At 41.4% G+C, this 25,710-nt stretch overlaps 1 protein-coding gene across 4 annotated transcripts in view; it reads left to right on the top strand.

Moving 5' to 3' along the window:
• LOC140476882 (intermembrane lipid transfer protein VPS13B-like) overlaps positions 1–25,710 on the top strand; it is a 957,534-nt gene that overhangs the window by 760,738 nt on the left and 171,086 nt on the right. For all 4 annotated transcript variants that reach the window (XM_072569770.1, XM_072569768.1, XM_072569769.1 and 1 more), the window contains exons 34-35: positions 8,765–9,473; positions 18,084–18,221. In XM_072569770.1, coding sequence (XP_072425871.1) covers positions 8,765–9,473; positions 18,084–18,221 — 847 coding nt within the window. The remainder of the gene's footprint in view (positions 1–8,764; positions 9,474–18,083; positions 18,222–25,710) is intronic.

Raw genomic sequence — 25,710 nt, forward strand, 5'->3', positions numbered from 1 at the left:
ACAAACCCACCCTTCCACTTACTCATTTAAATCATTTATAAAAACCATGAAGAGCAGAGTTTCCAGAACCGATCCCTGCAAAACAGCACTGGTCATCAAGCTCCAGGCTGAATACTTTCCATCTAGCACCACCCTTTGTCTTCAATGGCCATCCAATTCTGTATCCAGACAGCCAGATTTCTCTGTATCCCATGCTTCCTTACTTTCTGAATGAGCCTACCAGACGGAACCTTATCAAGTGCCTTGTTAAAATCCATATACATCACATCCATTGCTCTACTTTCATTGATGTGTTTTATCACATCCTCAAAGAATTCAATAACGCTTGTGAGGCATGACCTGCCCCTCACAAAACCATGCTGACTATCTCTAATCAAACTATGGTTAATCCAAATAATCATAAATCATGTCTGTCAGAACCCTCTTCAATACTTTGCCCACTACCGACATATGACTGACTGGTCTGTAATTCCCAGAATTGAACAAGGGAATAACACTTGCCACCCTCCAATCATCTGGCAGTGCTCCTGTATAATATTATGGATGTTAAATATATATACCTATAAGGAAAACAAATTTGTCTTATATGATGCTTTTCATGATCTCAGAATACCTCATGCCTTTGCAACAAATCAATTACTTCTGGCACTACTTCTGTATAACTTTTTCCCTTTATCTTTCTGAAATTACTGCTCAGAGGCTGATACCACATCACAAAGTCACCCTGTCTTTCCATCTGCACAGTAAATGGGCTCTGACCTGCTAGCTCAGTGCCAGTCCCTAGATGGAGGAGACATTCTGAATCTCCCGTCTGTATCTGGGCGAAAGTGGGTACTGCAGATGCTGGAGATTAGTCAAGATTAGAATGGTGCTGGAAAAGCACAGCAGGTTAGGCAGCATCCGAAAAGCAGGAAAGTTAGCGTTTCAGGCAAAAGTCTGATGACTCCTGTCTATTTTTTTTTCTTTTTTTTCAATCAAGAGGAGAGTCCTTCACATTGGTCCAGCTTCCTCAGAGCCAGCTCTGAGTGAACAGAACCTCTGACGCTCCTATTTATTTATTTTTCTTTTTTTTATTACCCCCACACTCCCGCCTAACTGCGGTAGTGCTTATTTTTTCCCCAGCACCCATGTTGTGTGTGTGCAGGTGTGAGACACAGTGAAAGACACAAGGTGCACGAATCTTTATTCAATTTCCACCACCAGGAAGAAAGGAAACACCCGAGTGGCCAGTGACAAGTAGTGCCCTTCACACCAAAGGGCAATGCTGTGTGATCAAACAGTGAAGGGGAGGCCAGGGACTAAATCAAAATAGAATTGGAAGGGGAAATAATGCACTCCACTCCCTGCGGTGCCCACCTCTGACTCCTGTCTATCTGTCAGCCAGTGGTCCCTGATTGGCCAAGGGTAACAACTACAATCAAGTGTCTCAGTCATTGATATCCACGTGGCCCTCGTTCCAATTACTATACTTTCCTTGGTCGTATGCCTTTGCCCCAATCTCCAGCCTCAAACAAGAGTGTTTCCTCAAAGATCATCTTGAATATCTTCCACGCCGATATGGCAGTGCAGTCAGTGCAATACAATTTCAAATTGTAGAAGTGTCTGATCCAAACCAATGAGTCTTCTTTTCCACTGTAAGTGCTGGTTCATCCAGATTTTGGGTGTGACTCATCCATTGTCTTTAAACTGAGGTGATGACCTGTGACGATCAGTTTGAGTTGCAGCCACTTTGATGTTTGTAGAGGCAGGCACCACTGTTTTGCATCTTGAAAGGAGCCATTGTATTATGCAACACCGTGGGCATTCCAAAGTCTCCCTTTTGTGATCTGAGACAGAGAAAGCATGGTTCAGTCTTAGCATAGTCTACTATAACAGACATGGCCTCCCTTGCCTTCTTGCAAAAAACATTTTAAAAGTAGTTTCCAATGTACATGTTTTTAAAGCAGAAATGCCCTTTTAACATGTTTTGCTTAAATTCTACCATATCAGACAGCATGCTGATAAAAGATATTACATTGATGTTTTTGTACAAAATGGTTGCACTGCCGTAGCAACTGCAAATTCAAAGTAACTGATTTAAGGCATGAGATATTCTGAGATCATGAAAAGCATCATATAAGACAAATTTGTTTTCCTTATCGGTATAAGTATTTTAAAATCCATAATATTATGCATTTTCATTGATTTACAGCTTTGCCTTCTCCCTTTTGTTATGCAAAGAACCCCCATTTAAATTGACAGCTCTGGCAAACACACGTTCTGATATTTCACCCTCATTGGCTGAACTGATTAAGACTATGAGCAGACCGTGAATGTTCCTAACTATGCATGTGTGTTTAGTTAACGGCCAAATTTGGAACCTAGGGCTTCAGGTACATAATTCTTTGAAATTTGCATCACAGTTAGGGTGACTAAGAAGGCATTTCGCTCGCCTGTTTTCATTACTCAGACCTTTCAGAAGTTGGGATGTCATATTGAGGTTGTACAGGATGTTTCCGAGGCCTCTTTTGGAGTACTGTGTGCAGTTCTGGTCAACCTATTATTAAATTGGAGAGGGTTTAGAAAAGATTTACCAGGATGTTGCTGGGAATGGAGGTTTTGAGTTAAAAAAAATAGTCTGAATAGGCTGGGACTTTCCAGTGGAACATAGGAGGTTGAGGGGTGCCCTTCTGGAGGTTTATAAAATCATGAGGGGCGTTGATAAGGCGAATAGTAAAGGTCTTTTCCCTAAGATGTGGCAGTTCAAAACAAAGGGGCATATTTTTTAAGGTGAGAGGAGAGAGATTTAAAAGGATGTGAGGGGCTTAGAGAGTGGTTAGTGTGTGGAATGAACTGCCAGAGGGAGTGGTGGTTGTGGGTGCAGTTACAGTATTTAAAAGACATTTGGATAAGAACATGAAAACGAAAGGCTTGGAGGGATGATGGGCCAAGCTCAGGTAAAAGGGGCTAAGTCTGGTTTGGGAATGTGGTCGGTGTGGACTACTTGGACTAAGGGGTCTGTTTCCGTGCTGTATGACTCTATGACTTTATTTGCTGTTCGGAAAAGTCTGAGTTTCAAGTCACAAAAAAAACTCTGTTCCTTAATATGTTGTACCAATAGAGTCCTAATTAAGAAGCTTTGACTAATGATACAATAATCAGCAATATCCAAAGAAAGGCAGTGAAGTGGGCTGAAGTTCTGATATGAATGTTTGCTAAAGGTTCTGTGTACAGGAAGACAAGTGTGAACTATTTTAGTAATGTGTGGTTGATGATAAGTACTGGCCTGGACACTGAAAACCTCGTAGCACCCCCCTCCTATTCAAATAGTACAATAGCGTATTGGTAACTGAGAGGCAGACAAGGCTTCAGTTTAAGATTTTAATTTGAAAGACAGCCTTTCCCAACAGGACAACACTATGTTTTTGCACTGGAGTGCCAGTTTGGATTACCTGGTTAAAGTATGGAATAGACACAATATACTGACTATGAGGTGAAAACGCTGCTGTTACATGAAGGTTGATGGATCAATGACTGATTTTCTTCAGCCAGTCACTCAATGCCTAGAGGTGAAAAGTGAAAAAATGTATTTTGCAAATTACGATGCAGTAATAAAAGTATCTTGCTGTCTCCCATTTTTTATTTTATTTGGTTTCATCCAACACAGTAATTATACAAAGGTAATCAAAGACACTGGCGCCGTAGTTTGACATATAAACAAGTATTTTTGTGAATATATGTTCATCTATCAATCTTCTCAATTCTGTCTTAAAGGCAAGGTGCCATACCTTGTTGGGAAATGACATCTCACTCTTAGTTATAGTTTTTCCTTATTCTTCAGTTCAAAATGTTTGTGGTATAACTTTTTTGGATATGTGGATTGTTAGTTGTGCAGAAAAGGCAATGGGCCTTGGGGAACATAACTGAAAAACAAAACCAACAAAGTGAGCTGATGAATAAGATTTAAAGTATGTGATAGAAAGGAAGGGCAGAGAAGGAAATAAAGTGAATTAAAGTCAAATTAGATATAGGAAAATAAATGATATGAAGGAAAGAAAGATTAAATTTGCAGACAGAAAACCAATCCACTATCTGAATTAATGAGATTTTGCAATTTATTCATGTTATGGGACAGAAAGGTTGATTGACGATCCATTAGCAATTATCAAGTTGTTACGTGCTGTTAATTATAAGGCTTAACTTGTTGCATAAATTTTAACTGGCGTTTAATATGCAAATCCAGCAAGTTTTTTTAAAAAAATGAGGCTAAAGGTGAAATATGTTTGTAAAAGCAAAGAGCTGATGAAATAAATTGAGCAGCACATTCTGGAGATTTGCAACACATAGTGTGTGTTTTATCTGTGAATCTGTTGACTGATTTTCACATTAGTACCCGCTTGTGCATTAATTATGTTCATAGATCCCTTACTGGGTTACAGTTCCACAGGGATGCGCTGTCATCTAGTACGTCAACCATGTGACAGAAGTCACGTGTGATCAGTGAGAGCTGAAGGGTGGCCTCCAGTAGAATGGGAATTTGAGAAATAAATGCTGGCATTACTGTCAGCACACATATCCCATTAATGATTAAAAGCATGTATTATTGAAAAGCGAGACAAGTTGTGGAAGCTCTTTGTCTTGCGTTCACAAGGAAAATGCCAAAACAAAAGGTGAGGAGCCTCACAGCTTGAGCCCAGCTATGTTCTCACAAGGATTGCAATTGTGTATGCATCACATTTAGGAACAGGAAGAAGGTCATTCAGCCCTTCAAACCTGTTCCACTATTCAAAGATTGGTATCTCAACTCCATCTACCTATCTTGGTTTCCTAAGCTTTAATGTCCATGTCTAACAAAGAATCTTTCAATTTCAGTTTTAAAGACAAAAGTTTGTGCCCTGCTCCATAGTTCATTTGGTAGTGATGGTGTATCACTTTCCTACCTTTAGTCATCTGAAATTCAACACAAGAAGGTGAGGGGACAGTCTACTCATTCAACTCTAATTGGTCACATAAGAACATTATCCTTCCATTAACCCAAAGACAGGTGAGGGGCTCACAATGAAGGGAACCATGACAAGCTGATGCTTGCTTATTCTTAGGGGAGGAGGGGTTAATGGCCTCTCTTGCTACAAGGCACTCTGTTCCTGGTCGGGGTAGGGGTGGTACAACTGCCAACCACCTCCTGCACACATTGCTGACTATCCTCCACCATGACTCTCACCTTTTGACCCTGCTGCTTTCATCACTGGCCTCTATCCTAGGTTTCCAGGGATGATGCTAGGTCTCAAATAGGCCTGCCAATGTCTTTTCAATGGCATTGCCATTCTTTGGAGTTTTCATCTGGCAGAACCTCCACTCCAGGGAAGGTGCATTATTAGCCTGTCTAGTGCCTGTTTGTAGCAACATGTGGCTGCCTCCCTGACTAAACGTGACACAAGGCTCTTGCTGATATCCCTGCTCCCAGTTACCTCAGGAAGATTCCTCCCACAGTTTCTCGGCAAGCCTTAGTCTCAGCAGTATTTTTGCAAGATGGAGTACTGGATTTCCATTAGCTTTATTGTGAAGTAGTGCTTTAGAACATCTCTGAACTGCATACCTCCACATTTTAAATTTATCCTCACTTGTTCTTGACTACCCCCTTCACAAGAATTTTTTTTCTATCTACCATGATCAAACTTTAATCATTTTAAACACTGCAATCAGGTTACATCTTCACCTTCTATTTCAAGGGAATTAAAACCTGTTCAATCCAAACTGCTTTCACAACTTGGCTCTTCTGACCCTGGTGTGATATTGAGGGAATCTTCTGTTAATACCTTCTGAAAAATCATCTCACCATTTACGCCAATATTCAACCGATACCCTAAAGTAAGCACTCCTGACATTTGGAGTCATGTAATTTATTAGAGAGAGTGCCTGTTGTTAATGGATCATTGAACCATAAACTAATGCTGTTAAAGTATTAACATCAATGAAGTGGAGGTGCCGGTGTTGCACTGGGGTGGACAAAGTCAGAAGTCGCATGACACCAGGTTATAGTCCAACAAGTTTATTTGAAATCGCAAGGTTTCAGGGCACTACTCCTTCGTCAGATGAAGGATATAAATTCTGCCTATAAATTCTGTGCCTGTGTGCCGCCTTCCACTTCACCTGATGAAGGAACAGTGCTCTGAAAGCTTGTGATTTCAAATAAATCTGTTGGACTATAACGTGGTGTCATGTGACTTTTGACTTTAATTTTAATGAGATTGCCATAAACGAGAGTGAATATATTCTGGTGTAATTTCACTGTTACTGAAATAAACAGAAAATAGAAACTCAGCAGCTCTGGTATGTTCTCTGCAGAATGATACAGAAAGAGTCATATTTATTCAAATATTAACTCTGTTTCCCTCTCCACAGATGCTGCCAGACCTGCTGAGATTCTCCAACAATTTCAGATCTCTTACTTCAAAAATATTTGACTTTTCTTTCACTAATACTGATGTTGGATAATTGATTGCAAATCATCTTCACCTGAAACTTATATATCTTATGAATATATTTATTTTCCACTTTTCAAAATGAATGAACTGTAATTTGCTGTGACACTTCATAGCATTTGCTATCAATTAATCCAGTCCTTGCACATAGATTAGATTAGATTCCCTACAGTGTGGAAACGGGCCCTTCGGCCCAACAAGTCCACACCACACCAAAGAGCAACCCACCCAGATCCATTTCCCTACATTCACCCCTGATACACCTAACACTATGGGCAATTTAGCATGGCCAATTCATCTGACCTGCACATCTTTGGACTGTGGGACAAAATCGGAGCACCCAGAGAAAACCCACGCAGACACTGGGAGAATGTGCAAACTCCACACAGACAGTTGCCCGAGGTGGGAATTGAACCTAGGCCCTGGCGCTGTGAGACAGCAGTGCTAACCACTGAGCCACTGTGCCGCCCCAGGAATCCTGATGAAGGGTTTTTGCCCAAAACGTCGATCCTCCTGCTCCTCAGATGCTGCCTGACCTGCTGTGCTTTACCAGCACCACATTCTTGACTCTGAACAGGGTTATACAGCTGGTCTTAACTCGTTGGATTGAAGGGTTATATAGTTTACAGCTTGGTCAAAGAATGAAGTGTTCATTAGAGTGGGTAAATTCAATATAAAATCCCACATAGAAGGATTGGATTAAGAGACCATGGAAAACATTGAAAAAGAAACATTTTTACAAAGTTAACATTTCAAATTGTGTGTTTTGAAAAGATCCAAAAGCACAAGTTTTTTCACTGGAGCACCGGAGATTAAGAGCTGTCTAACTAGAGTTTTATGAAATCATGAGGGGTGCAGTAACGATAGTGGTAGATGTCTTTTCCCCTAGGATGGGAGATTTCAAGATAAGGGGGCATATTTTCAAGGTGAGAGGAGACAGATTGAAAAAAGACATGAAGGACAATTTTTTTTACAGAGGATGGTTCGCATGTGGAATGAACTTCCTGAGAAAGCAGTGGATGCAGGCACAGCTACAACATTTTAAAGACAATTAGATACGTACATGACTAGCAAGGTTTGGAGGGATATAGGCCGGGAGCACGCATGTGGGACTAGTTTAGTTTAGAATTGAGTTCGGCATGGACTGCTTGAAGCGAAGTGTTTGTTTCTGTGCTGTATGGCTAACAATTAAAACCTGATGGAATGAGAGTGCAAACCTTTAAAGATCAGTGGCAGAGTAATTGACAGAAAGCAATTAATAATTATCACCAGATTCAAAGGATGTTCAGACTGGAATGGACAAGTCTTAATTTTCCGTAATTTATTTTATTTCTCATGCAACATGTTATCACTGTATACGATTCAATGCAACTCTTCAGTGGTGAAGACCATGAGGCCAACTTTTATGAAGATAAGTGGGACAGTGCAACTCAGCCTCCAAGATCTGGATATCTGAGTTGATCCACATGCCAAGTAGCATGAATTTGCTGAAACAATTGCACATAAATAAAAGTGAGTGCCATTGACCTCACTGTTACTTTGTGGAAAAAATCTGGGCTGACATTTTTGGAAAACTTTTTTTTAGCTCATTCATGCAATGTCGGTTTCACTGACAAAGCCTAATTTTCATCCCTAATTGTCCTGGAGAAGACGCTGGTGAGTTGCTACCTTGCACTGTCATAGTCCTTGGGGTGTAGGAATACAAACTTGCTGTTTGGGAAGAACTTTGGGCGGCACGGTGGCATAGTGGTTAGCACTGCTGCCTCACAGCGCCAGAGACCCGGGTTCAATTCCCACTTCAGGCAACTGTGTGGAGTTTGCACATTCTCCCTGTGTCTGTGTGGGTTTCCTCCGGGTGCTCCGGTTTCCTCCCACAGTCCAAAAACGTGCATGTTAGGTGAAGTGGCCATGCTAAATTGACCGTAGTGTTAGGTGTAAGGGAATGGGTCTGGGGGTGGGTTGCTCTTCGGAGGGTCAGTGTGGACATGTTGGGCCAAAGGGCCTGTTTCCACACTGTAAAGTAATCAAATCTAATCAAACTTTGACCCAGAAATACTAATGGAATGGTAATGTATTTCCAAATCAAAGTGGTGAGTGGCTTGGAGGAGAACTTGCAGGTGGTAGTGTATAGGCTGCCCTTTTCCTTTTGGATGGTCGAGGTCACAGGTTTAAATGGTGCTATCAGAGGAACCTTGGATGATAAACATGGTACACTACTGCCTTTGTTGCTATGTCTGCTCTTAGTTGTAAGAAACTCCATAATTCTGGTTTATAAACGCGACTCTCCCAACTTATCATTGCAGATGTGTCAAAACGAACAGAATAAGACCACCCCTCCAGAAGGAACTCCAATGGATGCATCGTCACGCCACAGTGGAGCTCAGGACAGTGGTATTGGGAGTGACAGTGCACGAATTCGGATTGTTCAAATTGAGCAGCAGAGTGGAACTAGTCATCATCGCCTTGCAAGGCCATCCCGCCAGTCCTCCATTGTGAAAAATTTGAATTTTATCCCATTTGATATGTTTATCACAGCCAGCCGTATCTCATTAATGACCTATTCAACAGCAGGTAGTTCCAAATCACGGTCCCAGCAAGAAAGCCAAAGCCAGAAGATGAGCGACAAACTTGGCGGGAATACGTTAAACCGGAAAAGTATGGAGATTGATGGCGTGTCAGAGAATAAATTAGGCCAGCCAGGGATCACAGTGCTAACAGCTGAGGATCTTCTGAATAGTAATGCTCCGTTGAGCGTAGGGAAGGTGACCAGTCACTTGTCACTAGAGAGCCTCCACACCCCAAGCAGATCATCAGCTCGACAGGCCCTTGGTGTCACTGTAGTCCGGCAACCAGGCCGCAGAGGAACACATGATCTTCAGGTCGAGCCTTTCGTGTACTTAGTGATAGTCCAACCTTCTTTGTTATTGAGTTGTCATCACCGGAAGCAGATGGTGGATCTATCATTCTTTGATGCCACATTGAAAGCTGTCCCTCCAGACTACAAGTGTATGGGTAAGAACATTTCTCAGTTTCCAATCTCATATGATGCCATGAATTATTGTCTACATGGATTTTAGTAAGGCTCTTTACAAAGTCTCACTTGGCAGACTGGTGAAAAAAAAACGTCCATGCAATACAGGGCAGTGTGTCAAATTAAATCCAAACTTGGCTTTGTAACAGGAAACAAAGGTTAATGATCGAGGCTGCCCTTGCGAATGGAAAGTTGTTTCATGTCATGTTCAACAGGACTCAGTGTTGGGATGCCGCTGTTTGTTTTATATATTAATGATTTGGATGTGAACGTGAGAGTCTCACTTGGAAAGTTTGCAGACTACACAAAAATTGGCCATGTAACAGGCAGTGCAGAGGATACCTGTAAGCTCCAAAATGATATATGTGGCTTGGTGGTGGGGAAGGAAAATGGCAGGTGGAGTTAGACTCTGATAAGTGTGAGGTAGTGCCTTTGGGGAGGTCAAATGAAATGCACAATAAACAGAAAAATACCAAGTGGATAGATGAAGTGAGAGATCTTGGTATGCAAGTGCCCAGGCCCCTGAAGATGGAAATACAGATAGAGATAAGGTTGTAAAGAAGGTATATGGAATGCATTCATTCATTCGCAGAGGTATGGAACACAAAAATAGGGATATAATGATGAAGCTGTATAGGACTCTGGTGAAGCCATATCTGGAGTATTGTATACAGTTCTGGTCACCACATTACAGGAATGATGTTATTGCTCTGGAGAGAATGCAACGAAATGATGCAGATCTGTAGCAATGAGGAGAGTTTGGAGAGGTTGGGTTGATCTCCTTGGAACAGAGAAGGCTGAGGGGCAAGGTGGTTGAGGTATACAGAATTGTGAGGGGTAGGGATGGACCAGACAGGAGGAACCTATTTCCTTTGGCAGAGAGTCAAAAACCAGGTGTCATGGATTCAAGCTAAGTGGAAGAAGCGTTAGAGAGGACATGAGGAAAGCATTTTCTATGCCGTGGGCGATGGATGTTTGAGGAGGCAGAGACCCTAAACTCTTTCAAAAAGTCACTGGATTTGTGCTTTATGTGCTGTAAGCTGCAGGGTTATGGGCCATGTGAGGGAAGATGGGATTAGAAAGGACATCTGGCTGTCTTTGGATCAGCATGGACAAAATGGGTCAATTGGCCCCCTTCTGCACTCAATAATTTCTATGGTTCTGTGGTATTGCTTTTTGATTTGATATGTTACATTTTCATTTTTGAGTTTTCTCCCTCTCACTCACTTCTGCCGCTCTTGACTAATATAAACAATAATCAGGGAACTGTATTTTGTGAAAAAGCTGAGAGTGAATTTAATTGATGTGTACAAAATAATGAGAGGCCTAGAGAGAATGGCTAGAAAAGACCTATTGTCCTTGACAGGGAGATCAGGAAGCAGAGGCCATAGATTTAAAGTAATTTGTGGAAAGACTAGGAGAGTTGAGAAATGTTTTCACCCAAAAGTTGAAGTGACTGTGGAACTTATTGCCCAAAAAGTGTTGCAGAACAGAAACCTTGACTCCATTTGCAGAGTTTGTGATATTCTTTTGAGGTGCTGCAACCTGGAGGATACATTTTTTTATTTTTATTCATTCACGCAGTGTAGTCTTCCCTGTCAAAGCCATCATTTATTCCTAATTGCCCCTGATTTGCCATTTTGAATTTTGGCACTCCTTGAAATGTGTGCACATCCTGTTAGAAAGGGAGTTCCAGAATTTTGGACTATTAACAGTGAATGGACTGTGGGGTCATGCTTTCATGCATTTACTTCCCTTGTCCTTCTATTTGATGCAGGTTGCAGACTGGAAGGTGTTCTCAGAGGTGCCTGAGTTACTACAGCGCACATTTTAAATGGTACATATTTTTAGCAGAATAAGTGGCGAAGGGAGTGATTGTTGAAGGTGTTAGGTGGAATGCTACTCAAATGAACTGCTTTGTCTTATATTAACTTCAAGATTCTAGAGTTTTGTTGGAACTGCAGCCATCCAGGCAAGTAGAACATATTCCATCATGCTCATCACAAAGTACAGGGGAGTCAATTATCTTTCAAAGAAGTCTCTGGCCTGCTCTTGAATCCGCACTATTTATATGACTAGTCCAATTCAGTTTTTTGTCAATAATGACCCTCCAGTTTGTGTGTAGTGTATGTAGTTTGTCATAATACCATTGAATGGCAAGGGGCAATGATTCGATTTTCTTCTGTTGAAGGGCATTTGTGCAATCTGAATGTTACTGGTTGTTAACCCAGTCCTGGATGTTGTCCAGGTCTTACAGCATATGGACACCAACTGCTACAATGTCTGAGGACATGCAAATGTTACATAATCATCAATGAACATCCTACTTTTGTCCACTTGATGAAGAATAGGTGATGAAGCAGCTGAAGATGGTCAGGCCTCGGTCATTACTCTGAAGAACTCAGTCCTTGTACTGAGATGATTGACCTCTCACAGCCACAACTGTCTTCCCTTGTTCTCTCTCTTGAAATCCTTCAAAATTACAATTTTACAATTAGAAATTGAATTGAATTGAACTTATTATCACGTGTACCAAGGCACAGTGAAAAGCTTTGTTTTGCAAGCAATACAGGCAGATTAAATAGTTAAGTAGCATAGATAAGTAAATAATAGGTAAACAGCGGCAAAACAAAAACACAGGTACAGGCAAATGTTCAGAGTTTGTGAGTCCATTCAGTATTCTAACAACAGGGTAGAAACTATTTTGAAACTGGCTGGTGCATGTGTTCAGGCTTCTGTACCTTCTCCCCGATGGTAGAGGTTGTAGAAAAACATTGCCAGGGTGGGATGGATCTTTGAGAATGCTGGTGGCCTTTTCTTGACAGAGGGCCTGGTAGATGGATTCTATAGATGGGAGGTTGGCCTTTGTGATTGTCCAGGCTGAGTTCACCACTCTCTGTAACCATCTCCAACCTTGAATGGTACAGTTGCCATTTCAGGGGTAGCGATACATCCAGACAGAATGCTCTCGATGGTGCACCTATAAAGGTTGGCAAGGGTATTCGTCGTCATGCCAAATTTCCTCAGCTGCCTGAGAAAGAATAGATGTTGTTGGGCCTTTGTAACCAGTGCGTCCATATGAAGAGTCCAACAAAGCTTCTTGTGGATGACCACTCCCGGAGCTTGACATTCTCCACTTGTTCCACCTCTGTGCTGTTGATGTGTAGGGGGGCATGAGTAACAGCCCGCTGAAAGTAATTTGAAGCCACAATAACTTTCTAATGTCTTCACTAGGTAACTGATCCCTTATTGCAGACCAAACTGTTTCTGCAGTCTCCTCAGGCTCAGGATTGTAGTGCTGTTCAAGCTTCCACAACATTTATGACTTCAGTGTATTATGGCAGGAGTGAGGAAGTTCCTGAATGCTTTATACATTTCTCTATGGTATAATGTGAGCCTTCCCCACTGTACCGCCTGTAAGGCAAGCATATATTTTATTGGATATGGAAACCAGAACTGCAGATCATTCTCCAGATAGTGTGTCACAAAAGCCTCATAAATTGTCGTGAGCAACTAGCAGGACTTAATTTTAGTTTTGCCGTTGTTTGGCCCTACCAGAATCTAAGGAATTTTCAAAGAACATAGCAATGCTTCCACTGACTCTGTAGATATTTCTTTTAATAAACAAAGATTCAGACTATCTAGTCTGAGGATTTGTCAGCCTTTAAGTCCAATAGTTTTCCAAGCATTGTTTCCCTGGTGATGGTGATTGTTTTAAGTTCCTCCGTTCCTCCCTTCACTTTTTGATTTTCAAGTACCTTTGGAAAGTTGTCAGAGTTTTCTACAATGAGACTGTCACGATATGCCTATTCAATGCCTCTGCCAATCCCTTGTTTTTGGTTTGAAGTTTCAAGCTGTGGTGAAAGGAAATTCCTTCTGGACCATGAGCAGTGCTAGAAAAATACCTGTTCCACTCATTCTTTCTTGCCTCGCATTAACAGCTGTGTTTCCCCAAGCATTATGTTCGAAACTGAATTGAAATCCAGTGTGCACAGCCTTATTTAAATTTGGGAGCTGCTCCCAGAGAGTTGGTTTGTCTACCATTTTCCAGTCCATCTCCTCAAAAATTGAAAGTGGCCATGGTACAGACAGTTAGGGAGAACTTTGCAATTTGATGAAGACAGACACGGCACTAAGATCAGACAGATAAGTCACTATTTAGGATGCATGCAAGTTTCCTGGCACTTTGACAAACCCTTTTATTCAAGCAAGTGAGAATCCCACTCGTTGAAGTCATGTGCCCATAAAAGATCCCCTTGGGGGAAGCATTGTCATTAGCTGAATCCTGGAGCTGGGCTGTGCAAACATTGCTTCTGTTTCCCAAGCTTTTTTTGATCAGTGGTGTGTTATGTGGGCCAGCAAGAATTTGCCAACTTATTGAGCATAACCCACAGGAGGTTTGAACACTGCTGCTTTACAGAGTCATTGCACTGAAGGTAGTCATTAATCCCACTGTGCTTACGCTGACACAGGGTTTGTTTCTATTCATTCATGGGATGTGGGCATCACTAGATGAGCTAGTTTTCAGAGCCCAGCCCAAGTTGCCTTTGAGAAAGTGATGATGAACCACTGCAGTCCATTTGATATGTATGCACAATGCCATTTGAGATGGACTACTTGGATTTTCACCAAGCAACACTGGAGGAAAGATGATATATTTCCAAGTTGGTGCTAAGTGAATTGGAGGCGATGTTCAGGGGGTGATGTTTCCATGTATCTGTTGCCCTTGTCCTTCCAGATGTCAGGGGTCGTAGGTTTGCTGACTATGGAGTCTTGGAAAATTTCTGCACCGCATCTAGTGGATAGTACCCATCACTACTACTGAGAATTGGTTGTGAAAAGAGAGGATAATTGTGAATATGGTGCTTTGTCTGGATGGTGTCAACCTTCTTGAGTGTTTGTTGAAGCTACAGCCATCCAGGCATTGGGGGAGTATTCCATTGTACTCTTGATTAGAACCTTGTAAATGGACAGGTTTTGGGGAGTCAGAAGGTGAGTTTCTCATGACAGTATTCCTAGCCTCTGACCTGCTCTTGTAGCCACAGTATTTATACTGCAGACATTTCGTCCCCTGTCTAGGTGACATCCTCAGTGCTTGGGAGCCTCCTGTGATTCAATCAATAAGCACATCGACCTGGACCCAATATACCGATCACTGCAACGGACAGCTGGAACTGACAACCGGAAGCAGCAGATTCAAACCACTACAAATGCCGGAGGAAAGATCACAGAAGCGCTTCACAGGAGGCTCCCAAGCACTGAGGATGTCACCTAGACAGGGGACAAAACGTCTGCAACACAAATTCCCAGCTCAGCAAACAGAACCACAACAACGAATCTTCTCACAAACTTTGAACAGTATTTACATGGCCAGTTCAGTTTCTGGTCACTGGTAACCTCAATAATGTTGATAGTGGAGGATTCAGTCATGGTAACATCATTGAATTTCAAAGGGTGATGCTTAGATTGTTTCTTACTGGAGATGGTCATTATCTGGCACTTACATGACACTTGCTATTTGTTACCCCAAGCCTGGATAACAACCACATCTTGTTGTGTTTGAACGTGAATTGCATTAATATCTGAGGAGTCATGAATGGTGCTGAATATTATGCAATCATCAGCAAATATCCCCCACTTCTGACTTCTGATCGAGAGAAGGTCATTGATGAAACAGTTGAAGATACCAATAGACTGATCTGGCTACCTGGCTGATCCAGATATAACTGTCTACCTCTGGAATCCTTATCCATAATACAACAATAACCTCTGCACATCTGCTGCAGAGACACCTCATGTCTGTCAGCTAGCTCCTGACAGGCCACTGGAGACATCTGTGTATGTGTATGCCACTGATCTCACCAGTCTGTGGATGAGGGAACTGTGGAGGCATAAGTGGAACCTATGGCAGACAAATTGGACCTTCTTCCAGATACTAAATGGCTGCAGATGTGTGCAGTCGGGGCAGGTGATGTCAGCTGATTGTGACGTTGTATTCCTATACTTGTGGCCTGGAGGTCATGGCGGTCAGTCATTCTCAGTGCTGGGAGAACATTGCTGGAGTATCCTCGGACTAACCAAGTTCTATTACTTCATCAATGAAACTCTCTTTATCTTAAGGTCATAAGTGGGCACGTGTGCTGATGATCGCACAACATACAGCACCATTCTCAACTTGTCAGATACTGAGGCAGTCGGTAGCCCAGTGCAGGAAGATCTGAGCTATATCCAGGATTGGACTGACAAATACCAAGTAACTTCCAGATCTGCCGAGCAATAACCACCTAAAACAAGGTAGAATCTGACCATCTTCTCATTATTATTCAATGATATTGCCATCTTTGAATTTCATGCAATCACCAATCTCTGGGTTATCAATGGCTAGAAACTGAACTGGGCCAGTCATAAATACAAAAGCAGGATAGAGCCTGAAGTGGGTTGCTCTTATATTGTCTGTCCAGAGTGTGACCACCACTTACAAAGTGCAATTCAAGACAGTGATGAAATACTGTATATGCGTATTTCGCTACTGTGTGGTATAACCTATTGGCCCTGAAATGCAATGCAAGAATGAGAAACAACTGCATGTTGTTTTACAAGCCGTCTAAATAACTGTCAAGTGGAAAGCTGTAGCAATATCTGATTTCAAAAAAGATTCAGATGATTTCAAAATGCATCTAAATTATGAATGGAACTAAATATAGCTTGAAACTTGCAATCAGTGTATAATTCAGAACTGGGCCGAATTGTGAGAGAAACAAAGAGAGAGTATAAAATGAGATTAGCAGCTAATATGAAAGAGAATCTATTGGAATGGTAAGAATAAAAGGTGGTGGAAGGAGGGAGTGGACCCAGATGGGATTTAAAAGGGGGTTTGTGCATGGAAGGATTGAACACTGCACAGGCAGTAAATGAGCGTCTTGTAAAAGGCTTTGCCAGTAAAGTAGATGCTCAGAATTTTAGGGTGAGACAAGTTGTTAAGACATTTGATATGCTAAAAATTAGGAGGAAGTTTCAGAAAGGCTGGTTATATTTTAAAGTTGAAGTGTTACTAGGACCATTGACTATAAGAAAAATAATGGTAAAATAAATTCTACAGGTACTGTGCCTGATTTCCTTATCCTCCTTTGATACTTGGGCAGTGTCTAACAGGATTAGATAGAGTAAAGGCAGAGAGGATATTCCCGATAACTGAGGAATCCTGACAAGGGGTCACAGTTTAAGGATGCGGGATAAGTCATTTAGGACCGAGAGCATGGGCCATTTCTACACCCAGAGATGGTGAGCCTGTTGAATCCTCTGCTACAGAAAGTAGTTGAGACCAAAGCACAGAATATTTTCAAGAAGGAGTTTGATGTATAAAGGGATAAAAGGGAAGAAAGCAGGAGCATGGCAGTAAGTTGGATGATCAATCATGATCATATTGGATGGCGGTGCAGACCTAAAGAACCGAATGGCCTACTCCTGCTCCTACTTTCTATGTTTGGAAAGGATTTAGTGGAAAATGGGGAAACAGGTAATCCCTAGGTTGTAAACGAGTTCCATTCTTGAATCCATTCGCAAATTGATTTGTTTGCAAGCTGATTTCTTCACAAGTCAGAATACAATGCAGGACAACAAACTACAGCCGTCATAAGGGCAGGAAGTGTTTGTATATGAGGTCTTTAAACTTACACCCTGTATGGGATTGCGTTTGTAAGCATGAGTGTTTATAAGCTGGATGTGCATAACTTGGGGGTCCCCTGTACTTTGCATCATGTTATGGTTAAGAGAGAATTCAAATTGGTCAGAGACTGCAAATCAATGTGAGGTGAGTGTCCACAGTTTAGCATCTTAAAGTGTGCATGGGAATGTTCATCCTAGAGAAGTGTGAAATGAAAAAGATATTTGTTTCTGTGTTGGAAATGCTACTCATAAATGACAAACAAAAGTTAGTAATGAAGTGGACTTACCGATTTTCTCAATAATTGAGAAGTGTTCATATATCTGGAGACATTTGCCAGTGCTGTTATGTACAGTCATGCATTAATTCTTGTGGTAAAGGGGAAAATATTTTGCCATTTAACATAGTTGCACTGTCACTTTACAGTTTGGTTTCAGATTAATATTGCAGAGTCTTTGGCAACCCTGGGTAGAGGGATCAAACTGGTGGTCACAGCAATGATAATACATTGGCAGCCTTTTTGAAGGTTCTGGTATTAATTTGCCTGTTCTCACTTTGAGAATGGAATAAAAAAAAATACATTGGACTGAAATAAGAGAGTTCTATTACTCAAATACTCAAAACACCTGATGAGGAAAAATTGGGCTAGTTTGTAATGAATTAATAGAATATTTAGGATTAACATAACCCAAACAGTCATGATGTTGTGTAATTTGACATGAGCCCTCATATTTCATATTAAAACTTGGAGCGTCAGCAGAAGAGCTTTGCACAAGGAAATTTATTTTCACTTGGCTAAGTATTGTATCTGCTATTTAAACAACTTGACAAATTTGGCACTTAATTTGGCAAAGCCTGTTGCTCCATCTTTCACAAAAGAAGTGAGAAGAGTGATGTAATATGTGGTTTCATTTTGTTTTTATTGTAGATCCTGGGAAGACTCTTCCAGAAGCTCTAGACTACAGCGTGTTCTGGTTGCAGACTGTTGCAGGTGACGTTGACCTGAAAGCTGGCATTCCCCCTCCTCTCATCTCTTTTCAAATCAAAGACTTCCTCAATGGGCCAGGTAAGAGCACAAGCTTTCTGTGCTTTTAGGTGAGCTGATAGTGTGATCTAAATCACTAGGAAGAATAAATAATATGAAACCGATTACAACAGTGAAGTCCTGGAGCTGTTCGCTAAATTACAGCTTTTGCTTTACTCCTAAAGCTTGAATGTGTGATCTGTTAATAAAAAATGCAACTGAAATGATTCTCGAGTGGAACTGCACTCTCCATCCTATTGCACTGGGTTTTATGTGCGAGCTAGAACAGCAATTCTCAAAGGATTGAGCGAAGATTTAAAATTTACTCAAGTAAACTAGACGTTGTAAACAATTTGTCAATTGGCAGAGGAAAGAGATAAACAGATGCGAGTTAGCAGAAACTTAATCTCATAATTCCAGCATACAGGAAGCCCAGCAGTCATTTTGCATTACGAAAAGCTGAGTTCAATGATAGTAAGTAGCTAGACACCGAAACCACTAATGAACGGGTAATGGCAGGATATGGTAATGCACTCAATACCACATGAAGGGGCAATTTTTCCATACATTTGGCAAAAGAAGTAAGCATATATTTTTTCCAGATTGAAGTAACAGGATACTAGTGTTAGTGAGTACATGTTATAGTTCCTGCAGGAAATGGTGCTTACAACACCCAGACCCGGACGATAAGAATGTAATGGTGTATATTGTACGGGAAAGGCCAATTACTGACATTTCTACGCGGGTTATAAATCGGTGATGTAAGCCCGTCCATCATTCTGCTGGGCTTCAAATGCCTGTAGTTTAAGGTTCTCCATGGCTCACTTTAGTTTATTACTAGCTTGAGAGACATAGCTTTATATAGGTCTTCAGAAAATAGCAATAAAACATGACGTTGGCATCCTGTACACTTAAAAAAAATGGTAGCATTGTATTACCATTCTTGCTACATCCAAACTGTTACACATAACATAATTCAACTAACAGTTCTGCTGCCTGTTTCCCCTGGTGCTGTATAAACTTGCTTGAGATTGATTGGTCCCCTTCCACCCGTCCCACACTGGTTCAGGATACCAAATAAGTATTTCTTCAAGAGATTCCTGAATTTAGCAAAGGATATAATTCCTTCCATTAACAAGGTCATTGGTTTCCTGCAAACCTGCAGAATAATGTGACTAGAAATCCACTGGAGCAATAGCTCCGACAGGTGATAGATTAGTTGGAACAAATTGGAACGATTATGACCTGGCGTTCCTGGTTTCCATCAAGCTTTTTTTTTGAAGGGGCGGTGGTAGGGGGGAAATGTCATCATTTTTGCACAGTGGTCGGCCCAGCAGAGTGCCTGTAACAGGTTAATTTGAATCATATGAAGTGTCACTGGCCTCAGCTGACACAAGCTTCATTCCATGTGTGAAACTGTAATAAATCCATTCCCAACTGAGGTAAATCCCCCACGAGCGGGTGAACTAATCCAGGCAAGATACTGGCATGCTCGACCTCCATAATTTGATGCAGGGCGACCCTGAACTCATTGCAAAGAAAAGAAACACCATAGTGAAGCAGCATTGGATTATTTGTACACTTCACAGGTCATCCAGTTCCGTTGTGCACTACAGATATAGCAACAGATAAATTCAGGAATTTGCCCAGTTGATCTCCTGTGGTGTAATTGTTTGGAATAATCATCTTGAGAGTTAGCAAGTGGGAAAGTGGGATTTGTCAGAATATTTCAATGTATTTGCGCATTTTTTTTAACAAAAGGTAACAATCATTTTTTTTAATCAATGTACTTTTTTGCATCCAGAGACAGTGGTTGATGAGTAAGTGGTGTCTCTGTTTCGGAACACAAAATGAAATCTTCGAACAAAAATATATTTGTGATCCACATCAACAACTTGAATATATGTGGCATAGTTAATACAATTAAAGCACCCAAGGCACTTTGAAGGAGTTATCAAACAAAACATTATACCTAGTCACATAGCGAAAACATGGTGCTGCTTTTGTTTTTAATGTGTAACAGTAATTTTGAAGATAATTTTTTCATCTAAGTTGAGGTGAGTTCTACTGTGCGTGGAGAGTTAACTTCCCTGAAATTGATATTGGATCAGGCTCCGATATCATCCTGGCTTTCCCCTGGGTGGATACATGGTCTAGCAGGACACCCTGTCTCTTGCTGTGGCAGGAAACCAATTCAAAAGGCATAAAAGATTTTCTTTAGTCGTGAACAGCTCCCAGTACTGTGTCCCCACCTTCCGAATAGCCAAGGCGAGTTCACAGTGTGAAGAGCTTCTTCAGTGACTAGCTGTGAAGTTCTCCAACTGTGAGCATTAAGCAGCTGCTGATCAAAGCGTTCCCACTCTGAGAGTGCCTTTGGTGCTAACTTCTCAGAAGGTCCTTCATCTGTCTTGCATTTCTCACAAGTTCAGTTGCCAATGCTTATTGCCAGCCTTTTACTCTCGGAGGTCAAGTACAGAATTGAGGTTGACCATTCTGTGGCTCTTTTGGAGAGCTGCACTGTCAGATGTTCCCATCTTTCAGGTGTGGCATTGAATTGACCCCCCACCTGCTCTCCTCAAATGGATGTAAACAATCTCATGGCCCTACTTCAGCAAAAAGGGAGGGGAATGTTCAATGTCCTAACCAATAATTCTTCTTCAACTGACACCATAATAAAAGGTTTTATTAGCCTTTGTCTGATTGTTGTTTGTAGGACCTTGCTGTGACTAAATTGGTTGATGCATTCCCAACATTGATAATGCTATAATGGCACTTGATTGGCTGTAAAGTGCTTTGGGATACTTTAGGGCTGCCCTGATTATTTCTGCTGTGCAATCTTGTCAGTGTGAAATGCACCTAACTTTGAGAGGTTACTCATGACAGGTAATGTTTAGTTGTGTAAAGGACTGCCAAAGTTGTGAATATGGCAAGGCAAAGAGGCCAGATCTGCAAACTTTGTGGGACACAGGAATAGGGATCTCTGGCCCATTGCTGGGGTGTTTTGGCATTCAATCCCATGCTGGTTGACATGACTGCAAGAAAAATAGCCCTGTGTGACATTGCAGGATATTCTCCCAGACGTGAACAATGCAGCATGCCTTGTAATAGGATGATTAAGGTCAGCGCTGTATCACTATGCAAAACCTGAGAACAGGTGTTGAAGAAGGCAATAGTTCTTAATGGAACTGAGGTAGGTTAATCTCGACCTAGTGACCAAGTATAATATTAATATTGCAAAACACCACTCTATGAGCTGGTTGCAGATCTCTTCCACTTCACAAACCTTTATCTTGTATCATGAATAACACGATCCAAGGTGGTATGTATTAAAGTTGCACCTACTGTATCAATTTCTTCAGGTGCACTAGCCAAAATATTTCTTCACTCCCAGATGGTTTTGTGTTTTGTCAGGTGGGGCTTTGGTGCAAAGATGGGCTTGATATAATTAGAAGTCTGCTCTTTGGAAAATTGTAAAATGTTTGACACATTCCTTTGAATTTTCAAATTAAGAACATGAAGCGTGGCTCTTTCATGTCCAAACAAAGATTCAAAGCATGTTTCTAATGAGAAAGAGAAATGGCTTGATCTAAACTAAATAAATTCTTCAAAGCTGTGTGATTAGTTAGTACATTTGTAAGTGCAAAAATAAAATTCCTGTCATCGGTTTAAAATCAGTTACATATACTTGGTGAAGGTCTTGTTACCGGAAACCTTTCTTTTTCTATTTAAATTACATTTTTGGAATTTTCTTTCGGCATAGGGTCATTCTGTAATGATTAAAAAAACCTGGGCTACATATCTAACCCATTTACATAATTTGGGATTCTTTTTAAGAATCTAGTGAAAAACTTATTGTCGGTAAAATATTTGTATTTCTTTTTCAAGCTTTGTGTGGTTAGCTGTGTCACTCCAGACTCTGAGTTCAAAGCTTGTAGTTTCAAGCCCCCACTCCAGATTCTTGAGGAGAGAATGAGACTGAGGGAGTGCTGCACTGACATTTGTTTAAGACATTTAATTGTGGCCCTGTCTTCCCTCTCAGACGGGTGCAAAAGATCCCAAGGCACTCTGGTGTTTTAAGCAATGTTTACCCCTCAATCTGTCATTGGCCTTCATATCTAAATGGCTGGTGTACAGGGATGCAGACATTTTGGTGTGGTTATACAAACCCTAGTTAGAACCTCTTAGGACTCTGTGAGCAGATCTGGGCACCACATCTTAAGAAAGGTGCTTTGGCCTTGGAGGGAGTTCAACACAGGTTTACATTGATGATACTTAGACTTCAGGGGTTGAGTTATAAGGAGAGATTATAAAAATCTTGCCTTTGTTCTCTGGAATTTAAAAGGTTAAGGGATGATCTAATCAAGGTTTTCAGGATATTATCTGGGAAAGACAGGGTAGATAAAGATGAGATGTTTCCAGTCGTTGAAGATTCCCCAACAAGGGATCATAGTCTAAGGATCATGGTCAGACCATTCAGGAGAGACGTGGGAAAGCATTTGTACATGAAAAGAATAGTGGAGGTGTGGAACTCGCTTCCTCAAATGGTGGTTGATACTAATTCAATTGTTAAATTTAAATCTGCAATAGACATTTTTTTGTGAAGCAAGGGTATCAAGAGATTTGTGCACAAGGCAAGCGTATGGAGTTCAACCACAAATCAGCTACAATCTTATTGAATGGCGCAGCAGGCTGGAGGGGCTAAATGGCCTACTCCTGTGTTCATATGTTCCGAAACAGATTATATGGAGAGGAATTTCTCCCTTCCTGGTGTGGTGAGGGTAATGATAAATTAGGGTGAGAATGCAAACAATTCGATTCTCAATGTCAAGAAGAGTTTTCCTAATTTTCCCCTCGAACCTTAAAAGCCAAATTCAGATGCCACCCTTGAGTGGCATCAATCTTACAATGTAGTTGCAACTCATTATTCCATAACTCATTCTATTTATCTCCCACTTCCAATTCTCCTCCCCTGGTTAAAAAAACTAGACAATTTCATGACAGGTACAGCAGAGCAGATACCTGCTGGCTGCAGCTCACTGAATGCCTGTTTGCCTGTCCCAGTCATCATGCAGTTGCTTCTTCTGCACCACCTCCCTGTGTAGTCCATCTCCACTATCCTCCTCGACCTTTTGTCCATGCAACTCCGCATCAGCAAACTCCCCATCCCACTGCATGATCGTGCCTGTTGTCAGACCAGCATCTTAATCCCGAAACACTTTATTTTAGATCTGGTGGGCATCTACAGTTTACATGTTTCTCATAGGTATAGGGACATAGGGACAGTCACTTTAACTTGAGCATCAGCACAGGGTGAAAAGGGCAAATTTGTCCTCTGACTCCAAAAGACCTAGTGGCAGAAGTAGGCTGTTCAGTTCATTGAGTCTGGTCTGTCATTCAATGAGGTCACAGCTAATTTTATAATCCTCAGCTTCACTTTTCTGCCTTTTCTCTGTAACATTTAATTCTGTTTCTGATTTAAAATCTGTCTGTCTTACCTTTAGATATGCTTAACGACCCAGCCTCAACAATTCTGTGTAAACAACTCCACAGATTCACTGCCTTCTGAGAGAAGACATTCCTCCTCATTTCTGTCCTAATTGTGAGACTCCTTATTCTGAGATTAAGCTTCTAGACCTGGACTGTTCCACAAGGAGAAAGAGGGCAAGGCAGGCATCTTGTGATGAGGAGCAGTCAGTTGTTAATCAATCAGTCAGACAAGAATTGGGCGTGTCACTGTATGCCACCATGCACCTCAACATCACAGCTGTTCCATAGTCCATGCAGCACAAGACTGCATGCATTACAAGCTAATGGTGTTATGTAATAATGAAAGGAGAAGGGTCCTTAGTTGGGTGAAGGGGGTCTACAGTCAGAGATACTGCCATAGTCAGTCAAGGAATTAATCTGATCACACAGCATGGGGTTGACCAAATCAGTCCTGCAGATCAAGCAGTCCAGAGGTTGCAGATAAGTTAGTCAGGGTAATACTGAGAGATAAGTAGGTCAGTGTTTTCTGCAATGCGACAAAGGAAGGGATTGAGTCTGGTGGAAGTGGATGCAAGAACAGGTAATGGTCATTTATGAGCTGGAGTGGTGGTGAGCAACATTCCCCTTAGGCTGGGTACAGGTACTCCAACATTTGTGCATGGTAATTGGTGTGCTACAGAGTTTGGCTTCGGTTTCGGACATCAGTACCGAGGCCCACGCAGAAACAAAACAATTTTATGGGGATGTTGATGGTGAGGTGTCCTTGCTCAGTGAGTAGGAAGTACAGAGGGCAGGAAGGGCTGGTTGTTTGGACTGGGTGTGAGCCGTTGAGTGGTCGGGATTCATGCAGTAGTGAGTCTTGTAGTCCTTTAATCTTGGCAAGGTGTGTGTACAGTGGCTGCATTAGAGTGAATTTTGACCTTGTGAGTGTGGAATAACAGAGAGGAGACAGCGCCAATTGCTCTTGTGAAGATCAGTGACCACGTTCCTATACTGCTAATCTGGAACACAGCAGCGACCTGTGGTGCAGACTGGCTGTGTTTGTTGTTATGGTCTCTTTTGGTGATCAACAGGAAAAAGGATTGCCCCACCTGTCCACTTCCCCATCCACCAGCACCTCCAGGTCCCATCCCGAAAGTTTGTGTCTTTACTGTGAGACATATTCTGTTTGAGAGGTAGTTCCTGGTGTGTGGTTGGAATTGTAGTGCCAGAGGGGTGAAAACCATGAGGTCTCAGCAACAATGTACACGTTCGCTTTCTCCAAAAAAACACATCCAACAGCTCAGTCTGTAATTATTGCTTAGAAAAGTAGGAGATTGCATGAGAAAAATCTCTCCAAACCATGACACACCAGCCAACATGATTCACAGATAGCAATTTAATTCACTTAATAATATGCCCACAAATAATCTTTCATATTTATAATAGTAACATTTCTTTTCAATAAAAATATGCTATTAGTTCAAAAATTGAGCTGAACAATGAGATTCAGTACAAGGAACTTGATAATTGAATACTTTTCTGAGATTGAAGTGGATCAGTTGCTATTACTGATGCATATATCCAGCATTGTGTTATTTTAAAAATGCAAATAATACCTGCTTAAGTTTCTATGTTTTAGCATCATTAACTACTTGAGTTCAATGTGATGGTTTACTCTGATGATGGACAGCTGCACATGGGCTTTTTTAGTCTTTAGCAGAACTCAAGGCTGATTACTCCCATACAGCAGCAGTGAACTCTTTTTTTTGCTTTATAAAAGGCAAATGTAAAGTAAAAGCAGAACCTGGCTACTACAGAATTACATATGCTGGAAGGAAGCAGCACAGACAAGCATGAGCTTCTGAACTGCATTTGAGCATTTATGGCACAACTGGGCCCAGCTCCACCCTAGGACAGCATGCACCTCTTGTAACCCCAAATGTTTGCTACTTGATGCACCACACAGTATAATCGTAACTTGATACTTATTATGTGATGTTTAATGTATTGTTTAAAAATTGGTTGATTTGTATTTCTCTCTGTGTTGGTAAGGAGCCTGTGG

This window comes from Chiloscyllium punctatum, chromosome 5, assembly GCF_047496795.1.
Source record: "Chiloscyllium punctatum isolate Juve2018m chromosome 5, sChiPun1.3, whole genome shotgun sequence".
Lineage (NCBI taxonomy): Eukaryota > Metazoa > Chordata > Chondrichthyes > Orectolobiformes > Hemiscylliidae > Chiloscyllium > Chiloscyllium punctatum.